The following is a 21,876-nucleotide window of genomic DNA, read 5'->3' as shown; positions in this document are numbered from 1 at the left end:
AAATTTCCTTCTGATTTTTGAATCTGCAATTAAACCATCGCCATAAGGAAAAGCTTCATCCCAAGAAGCTTTTCTCTGTAAAGGCTTGAATCGTCTCTCAGATCATGTAAAGAGATACGTTAAAAGCACAAGAAAAAAATGTTTAGCTTGCTGACATAATGCCCTTAAGTTTGCTGACATAATGCCCATGTCTTAACTTTTTATATTGAATTAGTCTCTCCAAATTATTTCAAAGGACCTAGGCATTATAATCCTCATTAAACTTTGTTAATGAAGTAACTGTTGCTCAATTTTATATAAAGATATTCTCAAGACAAGAACTTACATAGTAGCTCAAATTTCTAGATGGAAAGAGGACAACATAGAAAACCATTTAAACGTAGGGTTACACAATGCCCTCTATTCAAATATTCTGAAACATCTCAGTGACTGAATATTGAAATCCTCACCTGATGTTTGATATCAGGTATATATGGATTTCCCTGGTGTCTCAGATGGTAAAGAATAAGATCTGGGTTCATTTCCTGAGTCAGGAAGATCCCCTGGAGAAGAGAATGGCTACCCACTCCAGTATCCTTGCCTAGAGAATCCGTGCACGGAGGAGCCTGGCAGCCTACAGTTCATGGGGTCACAAAGAGTCAGATTTGACTGAGTGACTAAGCACGCGTGCATATACAGTCTCAAATGGAAATTTTAACCAAATCCTCATACTGAGAGGGAAAAATCTAGAATAGGACCCTTCATCCTAGCTTCTGGAAGCTGACATTTTATATTTCTTTGATCTAAGACTAAGTTTCAGTTCTGAGAAAAGGTTACTATATATGTGTCACTAAATCAGTTGTGTACAAATATGCTCTTAATTCATGACATATAATCTACCTGCAAGAATTCATTTCTTCTACGGTATCAAAAGTAAAGATTTTAGTGTTACAAACTGATCTATTACTGTTTGCTGAAAAAATCAAGAATTAAAAATACATTGGTTTTTAAACCACAAGTTGTGAGTGACAGTGATGTGTCAGTGTTGGTTAATCGACTGTGACAAATATATCACTGTGTGCATAATATCCATTGTAGGGGAGCTTGTGGGTATGTGGGAACAGGGAGTATATGGGAACTCCATACTTTCATTCAGTTTAGTTGTGAACCTAAAATGTCTCTAAAAAGTTTATTTAAAAAAAAATTCATTGGTCTTGTTAGAATAGCAGTGATAGATGGTAAATGAAGAGGGTAGGGTGATTATCAGAAAATTATTCTAAAGATCTAAATACCAGGCCATTTATCAGGGTAGTTGTATGAAATAATGGAAAGAACATAAATGCTTAGGCACAGTGTGACCGTATTATTGTAGTGGTTGTAAGGTCCCAGGTGAGTACCTAATTTTTTTTTTCTTTTCACATAAAAGCAAATCACTCATTAACTGTCATGTGTCAAAGTGGTCTGAAGTCTTTAATGGTTAATGCTGACATTAACCAGTCAACACTGACATAGTGTATTCACTGAACCCTTTTGACATATCCAGTGATAACACATTGCTGTATTTCTGTGGGACCAAATTTTAGCTAGGACGGATTTTCCTTGTTGGGAAGAGAAAAGTAATCTTAACTTGGAAACGTGTTAATGGAATTAATGTGTGGTTTCTAGGAACAGATTTCACAACCAATAAAAGGGAAGAGTATGGGCCTGGTGTTCAAGGGAAAGAGCCTCCTTCTGCTCATTTGGATGCTTCAGCCGCTCCGGTGCCCTCAGCAGGCGCGGTGCCGCCGTCCCCACCAGCAGCGGCCCTCGGAGCCACCTGCGCGGCTGCCTTTCCCTCGGCGGCTTCCGTCACCTCTACCGGCGCCACCTCCTCTTCCTCAGCCCACGTCTCGGTCTCTGCCCCCCATGGTGCTGGGCTGATAGCTACAGCTTCTGCTGCACAGGAGGAAATGGTCAGTACAGTAATGTAGGTGCTTGTGCTGGGAAAAGGGTTCCAAACTTCTTTGTATAGTGGATATTTTGAACTCAGAACCTATTTTGCCATGGAGAAAAAAAAATCTAGATGGTCTTTAGGCCAATCCACAGAAAATATTTAATATACAAATTAACTAAAACATTAATTTATAGTGAAAATAATACCTGACAATTCTATTACAGGAGTGATAATTAAAAATGAAGAACATTTTAATTTTAAAGGAAAGAAAGTTTCAAGGGTCTAGGAGGCTAATGGCTCTTCTGTACATTTTCTGTTCAACTGTCTGTGTTAGTCACTCAGTTGTGTTCGACTCTGTGATTCCCATGGACTGTAGCCCACCAAACTCCTATGTCCATGGGATTCTCCAGGCAAGAATACTGGAGTGGGTAGCCATGCCCTCCTCCAGGGAATCTTCCGGACCCAGGGATCAAACGTGGGTCTCCCACGTTGCAGGGAGATTCTTTACTGCCTGAGCCACCAGGGAGGCCTTCCCTCTTCATGGATGGCAGATACTAATGCTACTCTGTAGTGACTCCATCTTAATTTGATTAGGTTTTAAGTTTTCATTTATAATTGGAATGAAGATAGCAATTGTTTTTCCTAAAGTCACTAGCTGCTAATAGAGGGGTCCATAGAGGGGGAGGAGAAGGCAATGGCACCCTACTCCAGTGCTCTTGCCTGGAAAATCCCATGGACAGAGGAGCCTGGTGGGCTGCAGTCCATGGGGTCGCTATGAGTCAGACACGACTGAGCGACTTCACTTTCACTTTTCACTTTCATGCATTGGAGAAGGAAATAGCAACCCACTCCAGTATTCTTGCCTAGAGAATCCCAGGGACAGGGGAGCCTGGTGGGCTGCCGTCTCTGGGGTCGCACAGAGTCGGACACGACTGAAGCGACTTAGCAGCATAGAGGGGGAAGAGTACTGAACGAGGATGGAGTATTTGTGGGAGAATTTACCTGAAGTTCAATTAATCAAACTATTTATCTGCATATCATGGTTCTGACTTCCTGGCCTCCTGTTGTGAAACCTGTATTCTTCAGTGTCTCTCAAAGGGCATAAGGATACTGGCCAAGTTTATCAAATTCAACTCTGCAGGGCTTTTTAAAAATAACCATATGCCCTTCTTCCCTACTCTGGCTTGGATCTGGCACAAAGCCTTCTATAAAGGCACTGGGATGATTCTTATTTGCTTGTCTCCCTCTCCTCCCTGACCCTAACCACTTACATGAAAGGAAGAAAGATGGCCGAGTAGGTTTTAGGTTTTAAAAGAGTTAGATTGGAGATGTGCTCTCATAGTGCTCGGCAGCTCTCTGTAGCTAAGGGAACATATTGAGTCAACTGGACGATTAGTCATCTGAAGTATTCCTGCTGACTTGAATTTCTGCCTTTGGAAAGCTACTAACTTTAGGGGGAAATTTTTAAAATCTATTTTTGCAAATCTCAACGTATTTTTGCTCCTCATTCAAAGAGGCTTAAAAAAAATATGACTTAAATTTGAATGTGTCGGGGAGTTTTGATTTAGAAAGATACTACAGTTCTACTGGCATGTGTTCAGCTGTGTTTATTTTTCATGATTACACATTTTGAAGTGAGATCCTATACTAATGATCTCATTTAAATAAACATGGTGGTTTGTCATTCATATGCATATCCAGATAACACAGAGAGCTAGATTTTTCAAAATTCCCTTCTAAAATATGACTACACGTACATTTGTACATCTGGGTTTGTATCTGAATCTGAATGTGTGTAGGAAGAACCCAATGAATGAGTCTGTTTACCACCCTTTTTTATTACTTTTTGAAACAGTTTGGTTACCTGAGACAATTTTGAAGTCTTTGAAACCTAAAAAACACAATATTAGATAGGCCTTTTTCTTCCCCCATCCCTCCAACTACATTCTGCTCCTTCAGAACAGTCACACATTCCATTTCATTGACGTAAGTACAGCCTTTAGAGAGAAAGGAGAATGACAAACTAATCTGTAGGTATCATGCTAGTTTTCTTCCTTTTCTATTTAATTAAATACTCAGTTCAGTCGCTCAGTCATGTCCGACTCTGAGACCCCATGGACTGCAGCACACCAGGCCTCCCTGTCCATCACCAACTCCTGGAGCTTACTCAAACTCATGTCCATCAAGTCAGTGATGCCATCCAACCATCTCATCCTCTAAATTAAATACTCAGATTTACCTCAAATATGTCTTCTTGCTTTTGGAAAGAACCATAATGACAAAAGCAGAAACAAATACATTACTTGGATTACTTACCTTACATGAAACCATTGTTGCTGGACACAGGAAAAGAAGAGAGATTTGTGATTCAGGACCGGCTGTCTTTCTCTTCATTTGAATCACAGAAACTTCCTTTCCTTCCAAAACGTTTTCTAGTCTTCCTCAATATTTCCAGGACCTGAAGGAGGTGTGTATAGAAAGTAAACTGCAGAGTATCAGGAGACAAATAACTGAAGAAGGGAGGTATACTGTTCTAGTGAAAGAACGTTTTCATCTGTAAAATTATTTCATTTCTGCAGACATCATCAGTGTGTTAAAATATCATAATTTCATGATGAAAATAATTTTCAAAAAATATATGTGCTCGCTTTGACAGCACGTGTACTGAACGTGTGCTGTTTAGCAAATGTACTATTGTAGTTCACAAAGTGGAACAGTAGATGGCACTTGACTTTTTATAACTCCAGTTGAAATAATTGGAAGAGTTTGAATTGGATTTTTAAGCTGTTCAGTAAGGTTTCTCTTCACTCTTCATCTGAACGGAAAGTGAAAGGCTAGCATTAGTCAGCTGGGGCTGCTCTCCCTGTTTCATAAATGAGGAGGCTGAGGGCTAGGGAGAATAACTTGCCAGTGGACACAGTTACTAATGCAGTTTGAATTCAGAGTTTGAAAATCTGGCTTCAGAGCCCTGTACTCTTGAGCAATAATCTGCATTGTTTCCATGTCAGATACTAAATACAAATATTAGAGTTGTCTAAATATGCCATTTCCCTTTTTTCTTACTCCTTTTAATTTTTGCCCAGCTGGAGTATTGTCCAACTGTAAGCAACAAAAGCTGTAAAACCTGGCATTACCTTTTGATATGATCATCCCATTTTTTTGCAATACACTGCAAATAGCTCTCAAAGGAAAAGGAAGGTCCAGTGGTTAGGATTCCGTGCTTTCACTGCTGAGGGACTGGGTTCCATCGTTGGTCGGGTAACTAAGATCCCACAAGCCACATAGTGCGACCCCCCCCCCCCACCAAAAAAGAAAAACCTATTCGTGAAGAAAAATTATATTAACAATGCCATAAGGAAAAGGGGAAGACAGAAAAGCATATGTGTACTGGTAATTTATCCATAAGGGTCGTTCATTAAACAGATTAGTGGTTCTGAAGAATAGGGATTGTTTGGGAAGGGAGATGGATATGACTCTAAAGAAAGGACAGTGTGAGGGAGAGCCTTGTGGTGATGGAACAGCTGTGTATCTTGATTGCAGTGATAGTTACGGAAGTCCACATGTGATAAAGTGGCATCCGTGCCAGTGCCGACTTGCCGGCTTTGCTGCTCTAAGTATGCAGTAATTGTCTAAGGTGCAGTCGTTGGAGGAGGCTGGGTGCAGCACACGTGGGGCCTCTCCGTGCACTCTTTGCCGCTTCCCATGAATCTGTAGCTGTTTCAAAATAAAGCTTTAGAAGTTCCTAAAATCCTATAAAATAGCTGGAATACCAAGGTTAAAGGGGTATTTGAAATGGTTGGTTTTATGTTATGTTTTTTGTCTTGTTTAAAAAATTTTCCCCATATTAGAGTTGGTTGAATATACAATTATTTTAAGCGCCTGTGTATTTTCAAGTTACAGAAGCAAAAGTACCATAGATTTTGCCATAGATTTTCTGCCAACCAGATATTTCTTTTACAGTATGGGCCCAGGGTGGTGACATCAGCGCAACAGAAAGCTGGGAGAACAATCACGGCCCGGGTCACAGGGAGGTGTGATTTTGCTTCAAAAAACAGAATCAGTAGCAGTTTGGCTATAATGGGAGTTTCTCCTCCCATGAGCTCCGTTGTTGTGGAAAAACATCATCCGGTTACAGTGGTGAGTCTGCTTTTGATAACTTTTGGTCACAAAACCTTTTTCCTGAGAGATGATAGACTAATAAGCACTTAAATGCCATGTTGAGGAGAAGATCAAAATCCATAATAACTGGTACTTGTTGTGCCTTTACGACCACAGTCTTTATATACTTAAATGGTCACATCTGCTTTATATGTGTACCTTTCCTATTTTAAGAGATGAATTTCAGAGACTTGTTTCTTGTCAGTTGTGTGCTGTGTGTGTGTCACTCGGTCGTGTCCGACTCTTTGCGGTCCTGTGGACTGTAGCCCCCCAGATTCCTCTGTCCATGCGATTCTCCAGGCAAGGATACTGGGGTGGGTTGCCATTCCTTCTCCAGAGGATCTTCCCGACCCAGGAATCGAACCCAGGTCTCCGGCGTTGTGGGCAGATGGTTTACCATCTGAGCCACTAGGGAATGAGGGTAGGGGCTCATCCGGGATAGTATAAAAATTATCAAATACAAAAAGTAATCCAGTGTGTTGATGGCCAAAAGGGTAAAATACATAAATGATTTCTCAATAATTTTTTTAAAAAGACAAAAACTGTTTACTCATTAACTGCTATCCATATAGCATATTTTTTACCCTAAGAAAAACTTATCTACTTTTATGGTGTTTAATTTTTGCTCCTTTTTTTTTTTTTTGGAAGTCTTCTTCCTACTTTTTCAAATACAATTGTCAACATATTTCTAACTTGGGGAAAAAATCAGGTTGCAATAAATTCATGGGATATAAAGAAAAGTACATGGAATTTAAGCAAAAATAAATGAGAAAACCTGAGTTAATGCCTTAGTTTAGCTAATTACTTCCTTTGTGATCATATACAAATCAAAAAATATTAGAGCCTCCATTTTTTTGATGTGTAAAACAGGAGCAATAAGAGTACTTAGCTCCTAGAGTTAACTGTCAGGATGCAGGATTAAATGAGGTACTGTGAAAATTAAATGAGATGCATAAAGGCACTTTGTAAACTGTAAAGCCATAAACAAATTTAATTTAATAAAAATTACTAGAGAAGGACACATGGGATATCTCCTGTTATTTCTTACAATCATACATGAATCAACAATTATCTCAAAAAGTTTAATTTCTAAAAGTTATGAGAACACATCCCTAAAGAGAAATAAAGATTGATTTTATTATAACAGAGAATGCCCTCTATATAAACTTGCAGTCTTAAAAAACATTCCTGTCTACTTAATACGTCAAAAAGATGCAAGGAATGATTGTAAATGCTTTTTTTTGTGGGTACTAGATTGTTGCTAGATGATTAAGTCAAAAGAAGCTGGATTGATTGTTTAAATTTAGCCTCAGGTAAAGTCCGACAGTGAGGCTGCAGACTGAGATGGAAGTACCGAGTCCAGACTGAACACGTGGAGGGTGGAGAATCATCTTAGCCTCTGTAGGTTGGACAGACTTTGAAAGTCCTTAGATGAGTTCTCTACGTATTTTTGAAAATGTGAGCTTAGTTATCAAAGATGAGAGGAAATGAACTCATTTCTGTTTTGATCAGCACATAGGATATTTATATAGAAATGGGGGAGAGAGACTGTCCATTTGTAAGATAAGATGTAAAGAGAGCACATGTGTTTATTTTTAATTCCAACAAACTGTGGTTTTGTACTGATTGGAGTGATACTTTACAGAAAAAGAACCAAGAAACTATAAAGACTTAAAACCCCTGTTTGATATTTATCTAACTGCCTTTTTATTTAGTATGTCCAATGACTCTTCAGTAATTGGCCATGAATTAAATAGCCATAAACTGCTTCCATTATTACCTGCTTTGGATTGTGTAACACGCACAGTGGCAGTCCTCTGTACTATTTTTCATTTTATTCCAGGATCCCAAGAACTAGAACTATTAGAAACAGTTACTTACTAATAAACCATTCTCCAGATTTCTGACACTGGAGCTCCGTCTGCTGGATAATTGCTTACCCCTAAGGCTACTTGCAGAGAAGGCAATGGCACCCCACTCTAGTACTCTTGCCTGGAAAATCCCATGGATGGAGGAGCCTGGTGGGCTGCAGTCCATGGGGTCGAGAAGAGTCAGACACAACTGAGCAACTTTACTTTCACTTTTCACTTTTATGCACTGGAGAAGGAAATGGCAACCCGATCCAGTGTTCTTGCCTGGAGAATCCCAGGGATGGTGGGGCCTGATGGGCTGCCATCTGATGGGGTCGCACAGAGTCGGACACGACTGAAGCGACGCAGCAGCAGCAGCAGCAAGGCTACTTGGTTCTGTGCTATGTTTTGTAGACACGATGCCAGTGGTGCCATGGTCTGTTTCTGCAGTTCTCTTGCCTATCATCCCTAAGGAGAAATAGCTCTTTTTTTATGGTCAGATCAGGTGGTTAGCAACTAAAATTTCATACCATTTGCAAAAATCTCTTCCATTTGTAGCGGTTATCCAGTTATTTATGTACAAAGAAACATTTATATAAAATACTTCAAGAAAGGAGCTTATTTTTTATTTCTTTAAAGAGGAACTCTAATTAAATGGAATCTGACATGAGGATCTTTGTTTCAAGAGGTTTTGTCCATTTCCTAAGCAAAAGCTGTATCATAGAGCTTTTGAAATGCACAGTGAATGTTTTGATATGATATGTATAATTTTACGTCAAGTATTTTAAAGATGACTTTTCTAAATGGAAGACCCTAATAGGAATCTACATGTACTAATGTTTGTTGGGTTAAACTGTAGATAATGAAATAATATTGAAATAATATTTATTATGTATAATTTTATAGAATTGTTTAAAGTATATTTTTGCTTTTCAGCAAACCATTCCTCAAGCTACTGCAGCAAAATATCCGCGGACCATTCATCCTGAAGGTAGTACCTCAGCTTCCAGGTCTCTTGGAACCAGATCAACTCACACCCAGTCTCTCACAAGCATTCAGTCCATAAAAGTGGTTGACTAAAATGAATATGTTCATGTAGAGGACTTTTAATTCTGGCTTTACCAAGAATTAGAAGTCTTTAGTTTTTAAAATTTCACATTCTTAGAACATTATGGATATATCATGTTCATTTTTTCAAAGTTACAGGAGACTTTTTCAAGCTGTACCATCCTTTGTAACTATATGTAGAATTATTTTAATGTTATTTTTTATTTAAGCAATTAAGTAAAATGTTTTTTTTAATTAAAAAAGAAACTGGACTTAATTTTTTTAATAGGGTCAGCGTGTCACTGATTATATCAAAGTGCATAAATCCTGTTTTTGTAAAAGGCTAAATCATTTCCAGTGTTACCAAGTAAACTTTGAAAGAGAACTTGATTTTAAAAAATTATTTATGCTAATAGAGACTAAGGTATTATTTGAAAATTTAAAAGATAAAAGCCAAGAATAATAATACCACAGAGTTTTTTTGTGACTTTAGTATATTAGTCCTCATTTTTCTAGGATTCTAACAATTAAAAATAGGGGAAATAGCAATACCTATGAGTAAAATTTTTAATGTTAAAAGAGGAAAAACATTTTACTAGCACAAAAACAGAGTCACCGAAACATCAAAAAGCGGTTTCCTAGTAGAAGGATTCTATTTCTCATGTTCTTTCTCACCTTGTTGAAACTCTGTACCTTTGAACCCTTTTTTGCTCTGAACATGCAGACATTGTCCTGTGGTGGTATAGCCCTGGACAATTCGGCGAGACTTGTCCTTCCAGGCCTGGCAGAGACTTGTCCATGGCTGGACTAAAGGAAGAAGCCATCTGGACAAACAGATTTAGGAGAACAGAGACCAAGCTTCTGATGGTTTCACTGCTGGCTGACTGGGCTGTCTTGAGCCAGATACTTAATGGCAGGATCCTCACCTGTGAAGTAATGAGATCTACCTACCCCACCTCTTTCCCAAAGTTCTTAGGCTTACATAAAAATGAGCAGATTCCGAAGAACTTGCGTAGAGCCTAGGTTTCTGTATCTTTCATAGAAGTGGGTGGTTTCAGCCTCTTTCTGTCTGAACATGACCTAGCCCTGTGCTCTAATTTTACCACTGGAAATACAGTTTTTCTTACTGCCTCGTGTAGTAATAGGACTAGAGAATAAATGTGAGGTCAGTAAATATCCCATTTTCTAAAGGACACACCAAGGCTTTTTTGAACTATAAAAGCATCTGGCTGTGTCTTAAAGAGTGTTCACCAGGGAAACCCAGGAGAGTATTAGAGCCTTCTCACGAAATAGCATACGATCCTCCCTATACTTGCTGTGGGTTCTGGCTGACGACAGCCAGCTTCTGCTGTGGCAGGCGGCTCTTGGTCTCCAATGAGCACAAACCCACAGCACCTCCTCTCCCGCCGCCTGCACCACAGGCCTGTTCCTCCCAGGCCTTCCCTGCCCACCAGAGAGTCGAGACATCTGAAGTCTCTGCTCACCTGCAGCGTGGAGTCAGCACCCCACTGGGGCAAACATCCGTTCTTAACTTTCCAAACCCTGTATAAATTGTCCATCCTTGAGGTCAAACAGTCAGTTGTACTTGATACCAGGTGTTGGCCAGTTAGATAAATCGCGCTGGTCTCAGCTCTCCCTCCTTCCCCATCTCACTTCCTTTTTCCTTCACTCCTGCTTCCCGGATTTCACTCCTGAGAAAAGCAACTGAAAAGCAGTTGCTCATTACTTTGGTCTTGGGCTCTGCTTTTTAAGGAACTTACATGACAGCTAGGGATGGTCTTCAGTATCAGAGCCGCAACCACATAGACAGACTAACGTCAATATTAAGAATACTGTAATTAAGAATATTATAAACATTTTTTAAAGCTTTAAACTCTAGAAATTGTATATTGTCTGCAGCACCAAGTAATTAGTATTAGCCCAATTCAACTGAAATTCAACAGTTAAAACACTTAAACAGTAAAAATATGTATTCAATCTTTGTTTATGATTGCATAAAGAGGTGACCCAGATTTTGAAGCACGGTCCGTGGAAACCGTGGTCTCAGGCGGCAACAATGCTCTAAACTTTTTAGCATCATGTGAACATCGTACCTGTTTAAAACCTGTTTTAAAAGTTAAATGTACCATTTACAATCAGCATGAGATGAAATGTAGAACTATAAATTCATGATATAATAACTGGAATTGCTCACGATTTTATTTCTGGCCTTACAGACTTAGAGTCAGAATTTGATAATGGAGAGCCTTAAGTTATAATGAATAGGCACACATAAGCTGATAGAAATCAGTACTTGATTTCATATTTCAGAACTGTCTCAGATTACAGAAATAATGCATGGTCAGTATGAAAAAAATGGAAAGTACTGAATCACCTGTAACTACATCACCAAGAGATTAAAAAACATTGGTGTATGTACCTCTGGTTTTAAGTAAAATATTATATTACATATAGGTGTTATTTAAAGGCAACAGCTACAAAATTTCCAAAGCAAGTTTCTCTTGTGGACTAGAAATCAACAGTTCATTTCAGTACTATAGATACGAGGTTAGGCATTTCACAGGCATGGCACTCTCCATCATCACTCAGCTTTACAGAAGAGACAGCCCTTTCCCCCAACCTATGGAGAAGGAAATGAAAGATCTGAGAACTTGAATATTAGACCAAAGGCTCACAGCTAATAAATTGCAAAACCATGTCTGTCTGTTCTAAAACCCTTGGTTTTTTTCATATACCATAATGTTCCCACCATCATCATTTTTAAAACATGATATACAAAATCGTAGATTATTCTATCACTAGATAAGCTATCAGGTGTTGCGTCAAATGACAGAAATGGGAAAATCGTATACAACTTGCTTTAAGCAAAACCAAAATTTTTTTGACTTCAGTGGTTGGAAAGTATAATAATACCATTTCATCATCTGTTAGAGAATCCTGTCACTGCCATCTTCATAGTTGAAAGGAAAATGAATACTTCTGCTGAAGAACTTGATGACATTTAAAGAACTGAATTTAAGAGGATTGAATACTGAATGGAAAATCATTTTAGTTTCATTTCTTTAGGCATTTATGAAACTGCACATTTCTTGGGCCTTGAGTCAGCTTCACTTTTAAATTGACGAATCTTTTCTGGAAAAAATCAGATTGCATGATTAATAGCTGACCTTTATTAAGCACTTGCTACAAGTCAGGCACTATCACTCAATCCCACAACGGCCCTTTGACACAGACGCTTTTCTAGTTAACAGTTGAGAACACTGGTGGAGTGAGTTCTCTAGAGAACTTGCTCAAAATCACACAGCCCATTATCTGTCGGAGTTGAGCTATAAGCTCACACAGTCTCACCTAGAGTGCATGCCCTCACCCACTGCAGTGGGCCGCCTCTGAGGGCTCTTGCGGACACTCTTTCAAAGAAACCAAATTCAAAGCATAGGGAACAACCCGGAGCTAGGAGGATAAGACCATGGAAGGTAGACATCATCCATGCACTATTCCTTTGTACCTGCCACTGCTTGAAACAATACTGGATTCGTAACCTGATGTGCTTTTATGTTCTCAGTTTCAGGTAAAACTACACCAGCGAAAATAATGGCAGATGTCCCTATATTTTGCTTAAATGATTATTACATGAATTATAAATAACACCTCTAACATGCTGATAAGGTTTCAAACCATCTTCCCTGACAGTACAGTCCCTGGTAGAGTGCTTTTTAGCTGTTAATCCCAGCTGGCAAAATAATAGCCCATGAGCTCTCTTCTCTCAACGCAGAGAGAACTTCTTCAAACACACGAACCTGTAGAGGTCCCAAGAGGAAGAGGCATTCTGAGCAAGACCATTCGTAGCTGTGGGGCACTGTCCTGTAACCGCATGAGACGGTTCAGCTCTCTTGCCCACCTCCCATCCCACACCCACCGTGCCCCTCACAAAAGTTCTACACTTTTCAAATGCTCAGCTGGGGAATGACACTGAACCGTCAGGCTGACAGTGGGACCAGAGTGACTAAGTCACCAAAGGAGAAGCTGCATGTTCAGACACCTAGCTGGCACTGCCGTGGCTCAGGGGAGCACATCTGCCAACTGTCCTCGACCATTTTAAGGGAGCAGTGGTTTCCACCTGTTTGTTGAAAAGTCTAACTCATCAGCTGGTTCTGGAAAGTCCGTGCGCACCAGCTCCTTGTCTAGGTGTTTGACCGGCGTGGCCTGTGTCGCCAGGGCCCCATGCAGCCAAATAAGCAGAGCCCTGTGGCCGTGTTTGCAGAAGCTCTCCTTTCCAGAGCCAAGCACAAAGGGCAGATGCTGACGCCTCCTTCCTGGGAACTCAGTTCTAACTCAGTTTCCACATGGCTGTGGTTGCGAGTTCATTCCCCCTCTGGCAGCTGTGAGATAGGAAGCCCAGTGCATGAAAGCCCTTCCTTCACTGGTTCTAGGGGGCACCAGAGTTTGGAGTTCTTGTCACACACCTACTGTGCTTAACACGGATCAGAGCTGAGGAGAAGGGAGGGAAAATCTTAAAGCAACGTGGAGCTTTTTCTTCAGCGTTCAGATGGCCCTGGAATAGGCTGGCGCTTCTGGTTCAGCCAGTCTGGAGTGAGGATCTGCAGGTCAGTAAGCTCCCAGGTCCTGCTGCTGCAGCACATTAACCACAACCTGAGCAGCCAGCATGCACCCACCTGCCAGGCCAGCTTCCAGAAAGCTCCTCAGATGGAATCTGCAGCTCCTGGCCAGGCAGGACTCCACTGGGCATGTCTCAGTAGACTTTCTACCCCTAAGAGGTGTGGGGGAAGTGCTGGGTGTAGAGATGAGAAGCCATGGGCACTTCTGCCTACAGGTCACAGTTACAAACCCCTGCCAGATGCTGAGGAATGGGGGGGGCCCGAGCTCTGGGGAGGAAGTCGACTGTTAGACGGACAGGCATTTCAGGGGGAGCAAACTGTACCCATAAAGAATGTACCCCTAGGTGAATCCGGTGCCCCTCCTTATCCTGCTGCCTCCAGACTAATTTTTCTTAAATACCATAATCAACATGTCATTCCTTTGCTCAAATGCCCACCGATTCCTGGGCTTCCCTAATAGCTTAGTAAAGAATCCACCTGCAGTGCAGGAGGTCGAGGTTCAATTTCTGGGTCAGGAAGTTCTCCTGGAGAAAGAAATGGCAACCCACTCCAGTATGCTTGCCTGGGAAATCCCACGGACAGAGGCTACAGTCCATGGGGTCACAAGAGTCAGACATGACTGAACGACTAAGCCACCACCACCACTTCCTTCATGCCAGCTGCAGTGTAACTGGATTGTGACTGTTACCATTGATACTGTCATGCCAACCTGATTATCAACTCCATCAAACACGCACCGCAACTGACAGAGCTGACGTATGGATCCCCTCACAGCACTAGACACATTCTAGGCACCCTGTCATGTGTAAATGCAATACACCAAAACCTTTATCCTGACAGCAAGTACTCCGAAGGCATAATGCATTTCCAAATCAATTTTTTAGGTCAAGAGAAATTTCCAGAAGGCAATTCCATTTTTCTGAAGACTTTGCAGAACACTATATGACTAATTAGCAACAAGGAGAAATCTTAACAATACAAAAGAAATCTTTTTAGAAACTGTAATCAATATTCAACATTTTCAATGCATTATCTTCCTTTTTTTTCACATGAAAATGTATCCTTAGAATTAGCAATAAAAGTGCCATAATGTACTTGTATGTGGTGTAAGTGAACTGACTGCCTCTTGCCCACGTGGCCTGGGCCATGCTGACCTGACCACTGCTCCTCGATGGCTCTAATCTGGGCGTCCGTAAAGTTCCGCAAACGGGCAGCCTCTGCTGCTCATTGGCCTTCAGCTGACAGTAACCAGGTGCCAGAGCAGACTGCGAATGTGCCTGGTCTCCGGGTTGTGAGCCTGCTTGATCTGGTAGAGCTGGTTGATGTATCCCTTCATGTTCTCGCTCTGCTCCTACATTAAAAGGAACCATATCAGATGATTTCAGATGTTTTCTGCTGATTGCCTCATTTCAGAGTATATATGAATGTATTTTTTTCAGATGGAATCTATAAGGTGGTAACCAAGACTATGCTTTCAACATTAACTGGATTGATGTTTTTTGTCATCCAACATAGAGACAAATGTCTGAAACAAGCTGGGGTCTGTCTGACTCAGGAAGCGTGAGGGACTTTGCCACGCTGTGTCCCATGCCTCTACCCCAGCCTGCTTACCACTCCTAAGGAAACAGACGGGGGTGCCTTGGTTATGGGAATGTCACCACAGCACATGCACCTTTAAATGCCTTACTTCCAGCCAGTATTGCTTTTTCTTCTTTGGGGTGTTTAATTTTCTCCTGTCAACATTTCCATGGGGCCCAGATAGAATATATTCTTCATGAAACCCCATAGTCGATGCTTCTGTCCCTCCTGCTCTCTGATGACTGTGGGGAGAGTGAACGGGCACCCTGACTCTCAGGGCTGCAGAAGACAGGGCTCCTCCACGTTGTATGTAATACAGCTGCACAGTACATGACACAATCATGTATACAACACAACTGCACTCTATGTAATACAATCACGTTGTGTGTAGTACAACTGCACTGTACGTAATACAACCACATTGTGTGTAATACAACTGCACTCTATGTAATACAGTCACATTGTGTGTAATACAACTGCACTCTGTAATACAATCACATTGTATGTAATACAATCACATTGTATGTAATACAACTGCACGGTATGTAATGCAATCACGTGTGTAATACAACTGCACTCTATGTAATACAGTCACATTGTGTGTAATACAACTGCACTCTATGTAATACAACCACATTGTGTGTAATACAACTGCACTCTATGTAATACAGTCACATTGTGTGTAATACAACTGCACGGTATGTAATGCAATCACGTGTGTAATACAACTGCACGGTATGTAATACAATCACGTGTGTAATACAACTGCACTCTATGTAATACATCATGTGTGTAATACAACATGTATTACAGCACTGCAGCCAGGCTGTCCAACAGCACCATGCCTGGACTGAGTCTTGTTTTCTGACTTGTCAAAGTTCCTTTTGTCCCTTTTAAGAATACACACACACACACACACACAAGAAGATTCCACCAGAGTCCTACAGAATCCAACCAGAACAACTGGAGGAAATCACAAAGTGGAAGCAGAGGTCATGGTTCCCTATGACTGCACCTGCCGTGCATGTGCCATCAGGGCTCCAGACAAGCCTCCCTCCGGAGGGAGGGAATACGGGACTCCCAGGACACACAGCCCACCAAGAGGCCTCCTTCCCTCTTTTACGTATAGTGACTTCTATTTTTGTCTTTCTTTTTAATAAAAGTGAATCTTAGTGAAAGATATTCTGAACAGCAATCTGGAAGTCAATGCTGGGGCAGGAAGTGGACTAAAGGGGTGCGGGAACCTGGTTTTCGAAACCTACGAGAAGAAAGTGGGGGGGCTTGTGCCCCAGCCTCCAGCATGGACCAGGCTGCACCCTCACAGCATCAGTAAACTCCTCTGGAAGGTCCACAAAAACTCCCGGGAAACTTGACCTAGGGGCACAGCAAGACCTTTTTCTAGCATCTGGACGCTAGCATCTGAACAGACGCTGAGATAAGAATGGGAGGAATGACTGTGCCATAATTGTTTAAGGTTTTAGAATGCAGGGTCTTTTTCACCCCAGCCTTTCTCTACCTAAAAGAGGTAAGGGTGGGGGTGGCGGACTCCAACAAACAGGAGTGGGGGCTGCCCTGTTCCTTTTCTTGTCATCCCATCTCCTGAAAATGGGAAATCGAAGATGAAAACCCCAAACACCACCAGTTAAAGAGAAGGTTACAAAACGCCTCTGCTCTCAACTCTGCACTACAGCACTTTCATTTCTCTGGAAGCATGCCTGCTGTGTGCATTCCAGGACTGGGCTGTCCTTCAGGCTTCCACAGAAAGGGCCAGGGATTTGGAAAGCCCAGGTCTTTTTCAACAGGCAGTAAAAGCATTAATAGCTCATCCATAAAGCACTGCACTATTTGTGGGAATAACATAAGCCAGAACTGGTGGAAATTAAAATAGCATAAGCCAGATGTTAGGAAGCTCCCATTTGAACCATTGAATTTAATGATGATGATTAGGTGGTTAGGTAGATGAGTAAATGGATATGAGACAGAGAGGAAATTTCAATGGTTTCTCTAATTTCTCATTAGGAACCATTTTATATTAGGTCAGGATATAAACTTAATAACAAAAAGTTTAAAATAATAAAATAACAATAAATAACTTTGGTTTAAAAAATGTTAAGGATATATATTAAAAAAAAATAAGTCTTCCTCCAACTCCAGACTTCAGGATCCCAGTTGTCACCAGGGGTTAACAACTCTTAGCATTTTCTGTGGGTCTACATCACCAGCTATAGGCGTGCATTATTTATGATTTTCAAAGTTCATCTAATTCTCCAATCTTAAAGATTGGCAAGGAAAGAGGCCTTATTCTTCTGGTAGAAAAATGATTTATTCTCATCTAGGAGAAAGAATCTAAAAATGCTAACAGGAATTAAAAATAGAACCAGTGAATATTACTATTTTTGAAGAAAATGTGAAAACAACCATTTAAAAAACAAGCAAAAAGATGGAACCTGGGAAAGTCATCCTCAATTAAACATAGTGATGATCTAAGAAAGTGAGAGTGAGGCTAGACAAAGAGGGAGAGGAAAAAGAAGAGGGAATAGAAATCAGAGGAAAAAGAGCGATTAAACAATTCTAATTGTCAAACGTTGTCAACTTTGTCAAGTTTGCTTTGTCTTAAAGGCAAATAAGAAAAGTCTGGGGAGGACAGAGTGGACTCTGAAATAATCCCAATGTACCAGGATTATTGAGCCAATTAAACAGTACTGTGAGCAAAAAGGCAAATCAGTGCATTCTGCCTTAAAAGGCCTTAAGGGGACATTTCTCAGCATTGGCAAATTAGACATCAATCCAGGCGTGAGGTTCTTCAGGGGAAGAGGGACTAGGACCTAAATTCTGGCTCCAGCCTATTGGACCAGGGATTCAGTCTAGGACAGTGGAGGGTGGTTGTTGGTGGGGTGGGAGGGTGGGGGTGGGAATTCTATTGAGATGCTACATGAGTGGCAGCTATCAGAGGGAATACTGATGCAAGAAGGCAGAGGAATGTCCTGGAGACCAGTTTTTGTATTCTCAAGATGAATAAGGTTTGCATGACCATTGCAGAATACTTGAGTACTGAACAGCCAGCACAGTGGTATGTTGCAAACTGCAAAACTCTAAGTAGGAATAATATCTAATAAAAATATAAAGCAAAAGATTTTATTTTAACAACTTTTAAGTTAGGATTCCTAAGGTATCTGAATAATCACTGGCTGCTATTTCAGCTCTTCTATCCCCACCTAACAAAAGCTTCACCATTTCTGTGCAACACATAAAAATGTCAAACATTTGAGACGTGGATAGGACTGACCTTTACTAATGGTCACAATCATTTTCATTATTGGTTTCTTACTAGAATACATGTATCCTCAGTAGTATAGTTCATCAATGTATTTCTCTAAGATTGGCAGGGGTCACTCTGGCTCACTGCACTGGGAAGTCCTCAGCAAATAAATATTGTGATCACACACATTTCTCCTCCAAAAGCTAACTCCACCTGTGGCACAGACTTTAGCTAATATCCCATGCCTACTTCCCCCACCAAATTGCCTTTCCTCCTTTCTTCTAAAACAGATCTCCTGATTTTAGCTGGGCAATTGGCCACCCGAGTATTTCCGTATGTGAACTAAGTACTGGCCAGCGTCATGTAAATGAAGCAGCACATGCAACTTCTGGGAAGTATCCTTAAAGAGAAGAGGGGTGTCATTCCCCTTCCTTCCCTCCTCCTCCCCAAGTGGAATGCTGACATGATGCCAGGAGCCCAAAGAGCCACAGTAGATCAGCAAGTGAAGGCCATCTATTGAAGAGGGTGGAGTAATAAAACAGAAAAGGGATGAATTTTATTCAGAATAAATATCAATAATGGTAACACTAAAACAATGTAGAATTCAACTTCCTGGACTCCTATCCAGAGATTTTTCTATTCTATCATATCACCTTTAAACAAAGATGAGGGGTTGGAATCTTAACCAAATCATTCATGCATGCTCAGTTGCTCAGTCATGTTGGATCCTTTGAGACCCTATGGACTGTAACCTGCCAGTCTCTTCTGTCCATGGAGTTTTCCAGGTAAGAATATTGGAGTGGGTTGCCATGCCCTCCTCCAGGGGATCTTCCCGACGTAGGTATCAAACCCCCATCTCCTGTGTCTCCTGCATTGGCACGTGGATTCGTTACTACAGCGCCACCTGAGAAGCCCTTGGAATGAGCAATAAAGGAGGTTTTAGACATAATTTGGGGGCATAAATCCTTGGAGCCCATATGGCGCCTCATACAAATTACAAATGGCATACCTTTGTCAAGGTGGATATAGTTCAAGTTCCCCTAGATTTTGTGCAGTGCACAAGCCACACATCTATACTGTTTCCCCAAGCAAAAGATGCTGGTTCTCATTTGCTTTCCAAAGGACCCGTGGAAAGTCTGCTCAGAGACCCTGAAGATGATGAAAATGAATGGTCAGAAAGAATCTCAGAAGGCACTTCCCTGGATGTCCTGAGGCTAGGACTCCCCGTCCCCAATGCAAAAGGCCTAGGTTTGATCCCTGGTCAGGGAACTGGATCCCACATGCCACACAAAGACCCAGAACAGCCAAATAAACAAATAAATATTTTTCCTTAAAAAAAAGAAGAAGAAAGAAAGAAAAGAAATAACCTCGGAAGAAGTTCCAACCTCAAAAACCCATGTTTCTATGCTTAGAGATCCAAAAACTTATCCTGATAAGTCTTTCATACGGCTGAGTATTTGTGAAATGCAACTCCCACCAATTCAAATGATTTGTCTGCTAGTCCAGACACTGAGACCCAGGTGAACCTGAAAATTAGAGCTGAAAGTAACCAGCTTCTAATCAAAAGAGATAGTAATGAAATTAAGAAGAACTTCATTCTGCAGGCATTTAGCAAGCATCTAATTGTATGCTCTCTAAATTCTGGCTTGTAAAGCCGTCTGAATCACCATAATTAGCCTATTTGGGAAAGGCAGCATTCTGAGAGCCAGAGGTTTCAAGCTCATAGGAAAACCTTTGCAGGGAGCATGGCTGGAGTAGAAATGCAGATACTTGTGCTGTTGAGGGTGCATGGCCCTCTTGGGAGCTTTGTGACACCAAAGGCTGAGAGGACAGGGAAAGTCAACTTTACCCCAAAACTTGGCTCCTTCTTTTCCATCCAGTGTGTGCATGTGTTAGTCACTCAGTCGTGTCTGACTCTTTGTGACCCCACGGACTATAGCCTACCAGGCTCCACAGGATAGACCAGGCGAGAACACTGGAATGGATAGCCATTATCTTCCCGACCCAGGGATCGAACCCAGGTCACCTGCATTGCAGGCAGATTCTTTACCATTTGAGCTCCAGGGCCAGTCCAGACCTTCGTTCAGTCTTAGAAACAGTCACTTATCTTTGGTAAAAATCATGGGAACAGGGAGAAAAGAGAGTTTTTATCATTAATTACATACATCCTGGATGCCAACTAGGCACCAGACCTGATGAGAAAAGAGGGAGGAGGAGAAAGGAAACCTGGAAAACAGATCATGAGGCCCAGGAAACTGTGGCTTTTGTTTTGAAAAGAGAATCGAGCTGTAGCAGAGACATGTTCACTGCAATATTCAATCCACTTGCGTTAGGGGCCCAACGTAAGTTCCCTGCCCAATGCTATGGATTCTCTACTCACCAGACTGCCCTGGAGGTGTTGTTAACGAAAAAGTAGAACAAAGCACAAAAAGAAAGCACGAGAAGCTACTAACGCTAAATGTTAATATCGGGCTGGACGAAACTTCCTTTGGGTTTTCTGTAAGATATCGTGACAGAAAAACCTAATTGAACTCTTTGGCCAAACCAATACTAGCACTAAATGTTAATGGAAGTTAATGAGCCACCACTGGAATTTCACCTAAGTGATGGAAATATGGCTGGTTTTGTTTTCCTCCACAAACTGTAACAAACATGTTTTCCAAACTGTATTACTTTTATGTTCAGAAAAAGAAAACTGACATACAGAGACAAGCAAATAACATTTCACCACTTCAGAATCCGCAAACATGAAATACGTGGTCCTGAAATGGACTAGGGAGGATGCAGGCTTGCAATGGGAATTAGGGATGCCCTGAGCTCATGACCAGTGAGGGTACAGATCTGGAAGGAAAAACTGCAACTTCTAGAAGTGCTGGGGAGCCAAGCAGCCAGTAGCTTTGGCTTTGATGCTCAGCCGTGCCTCTTACAATGGCCCTGATGTCATCAAAAACCTCCCAAGTCTTCTCTTAAAAACTGGGATAATTCCATCCACCTCACAGAAGAGATGCAAGAATTGAACAAAGATGTGATTGTGAGTGAGTGTGAGTACCTAGCAGAGCTGCCGCACAATGACTTCTTTATATCTTTTCAGGAAAGCTGGGACCTAACAGGTGGTCACCCGAGCCCCTCCATGGTTGAGCCTGCAGAATTGCGTCACATGCAAGATATAAAGCTGGCCATCTTTAAAAACAAATATACAACATGGCTTAATGGTGCAAGCAACCCAAATGTCCACTCACGGATGAGCAAAAGGTGGTATATTTACAAGGGAAACTTCAGATCAGATCAGATCAGTCGCTCAGTCGTGTCTGACTCTTTGCGACCCCATGAATCGCAGCACGCCAGGCCTCCTTGTCCATCACCAACTCCCAGAGTTCACTCAGACTCATGTCCATCGAGTCAGTGATGCCATCCAGCCATCTCATCCTCTGTCGTCCCCTTCTCCTCCTGCCCCCA

General features: G+C 41.4%; 2 protein-coding genes across 7 annotated transcripts in view; one reads left to right on the top strand and one right to left on the bottom strand.

Moving 5' to 3' along the window:
• The window catches only part of POC5 (POC5 centriolar protein), a 30,968-nt gene extending 21,734 nt beyond the window's left edge, over window positions 1-9,234 (top strand). For 5 of the 6 annotated variants that reach the window (XM_010847611.1, XM_010847612.1, XM_010847609.1 and 2 more), the window contains 3 exons: window positions 1,645-1,931; window positions 5,873-6,049; window positions 8,857-9,224. In XM_010847611.1, coding sequence (XP_010845913.1) covers window positions 1,645-1,931; window positions 5,873-6,049; window positions 8,857-9,000 — 608 coding nt within the window. In that variant the 3' untranslated portion in view covers window positions 9,001-9,224. Of the gene's footprint in view, window positions 1-1,644; window positions 1,932-5,872; window positions 6,050-8,856 lie in introns of all 6 variants that reach the window. The other variant, XM_010847610.1, reaches the window with a different exon arrangement.
• A 2,803-nt stretch (window positions 9,235-12,037) lies between these two features.
• Window positions 12,038-21,876, bottom strand: part of ANKDD1B (ankyrin repeat and death domain containing 1B) — a 73,403-nt gene continuing 63,564 nt past the window's right edge. Inside the window, 7 exon segments of the mRNA XM_010847637.1 lie at window positions 12,038-12,099; window positions 12,473-12,581; window positions 12,765-12,828; window positions 13,085-13,236; window positions 14,718-14,797; window positions 14,800-14,832; window positions 14,835-14,934. Of these exon segments, the coding sequence (XP_010845939.1) occupies window positions 12,038-12,099; window positions 12,473-12,581; window positions 12,765-12,828; window positions 13,085-13,236; window positions 14,718-14,797; window positions 14,800-14,832; window positions 14,835-14,934 (600 nt within the window).

This window comes from Bison bison, unplaced genomic scaffold, assembly GCF_000754665.1.
Source record: "Bison bison bison isolate TAMUID 2011002044 unplaced genomic scaffold, Bison_UMD1.0 scf7180017864252, whole genome shotgun sequence".
NCBI lineage: Eukaryota > Metazoa > Chordata > Mammalia > Artiodactyla > Bovidae > Bison > Bison bison.
This window is presented reverse-complemented; position numbering and strand designations above follow the sequence as displayed.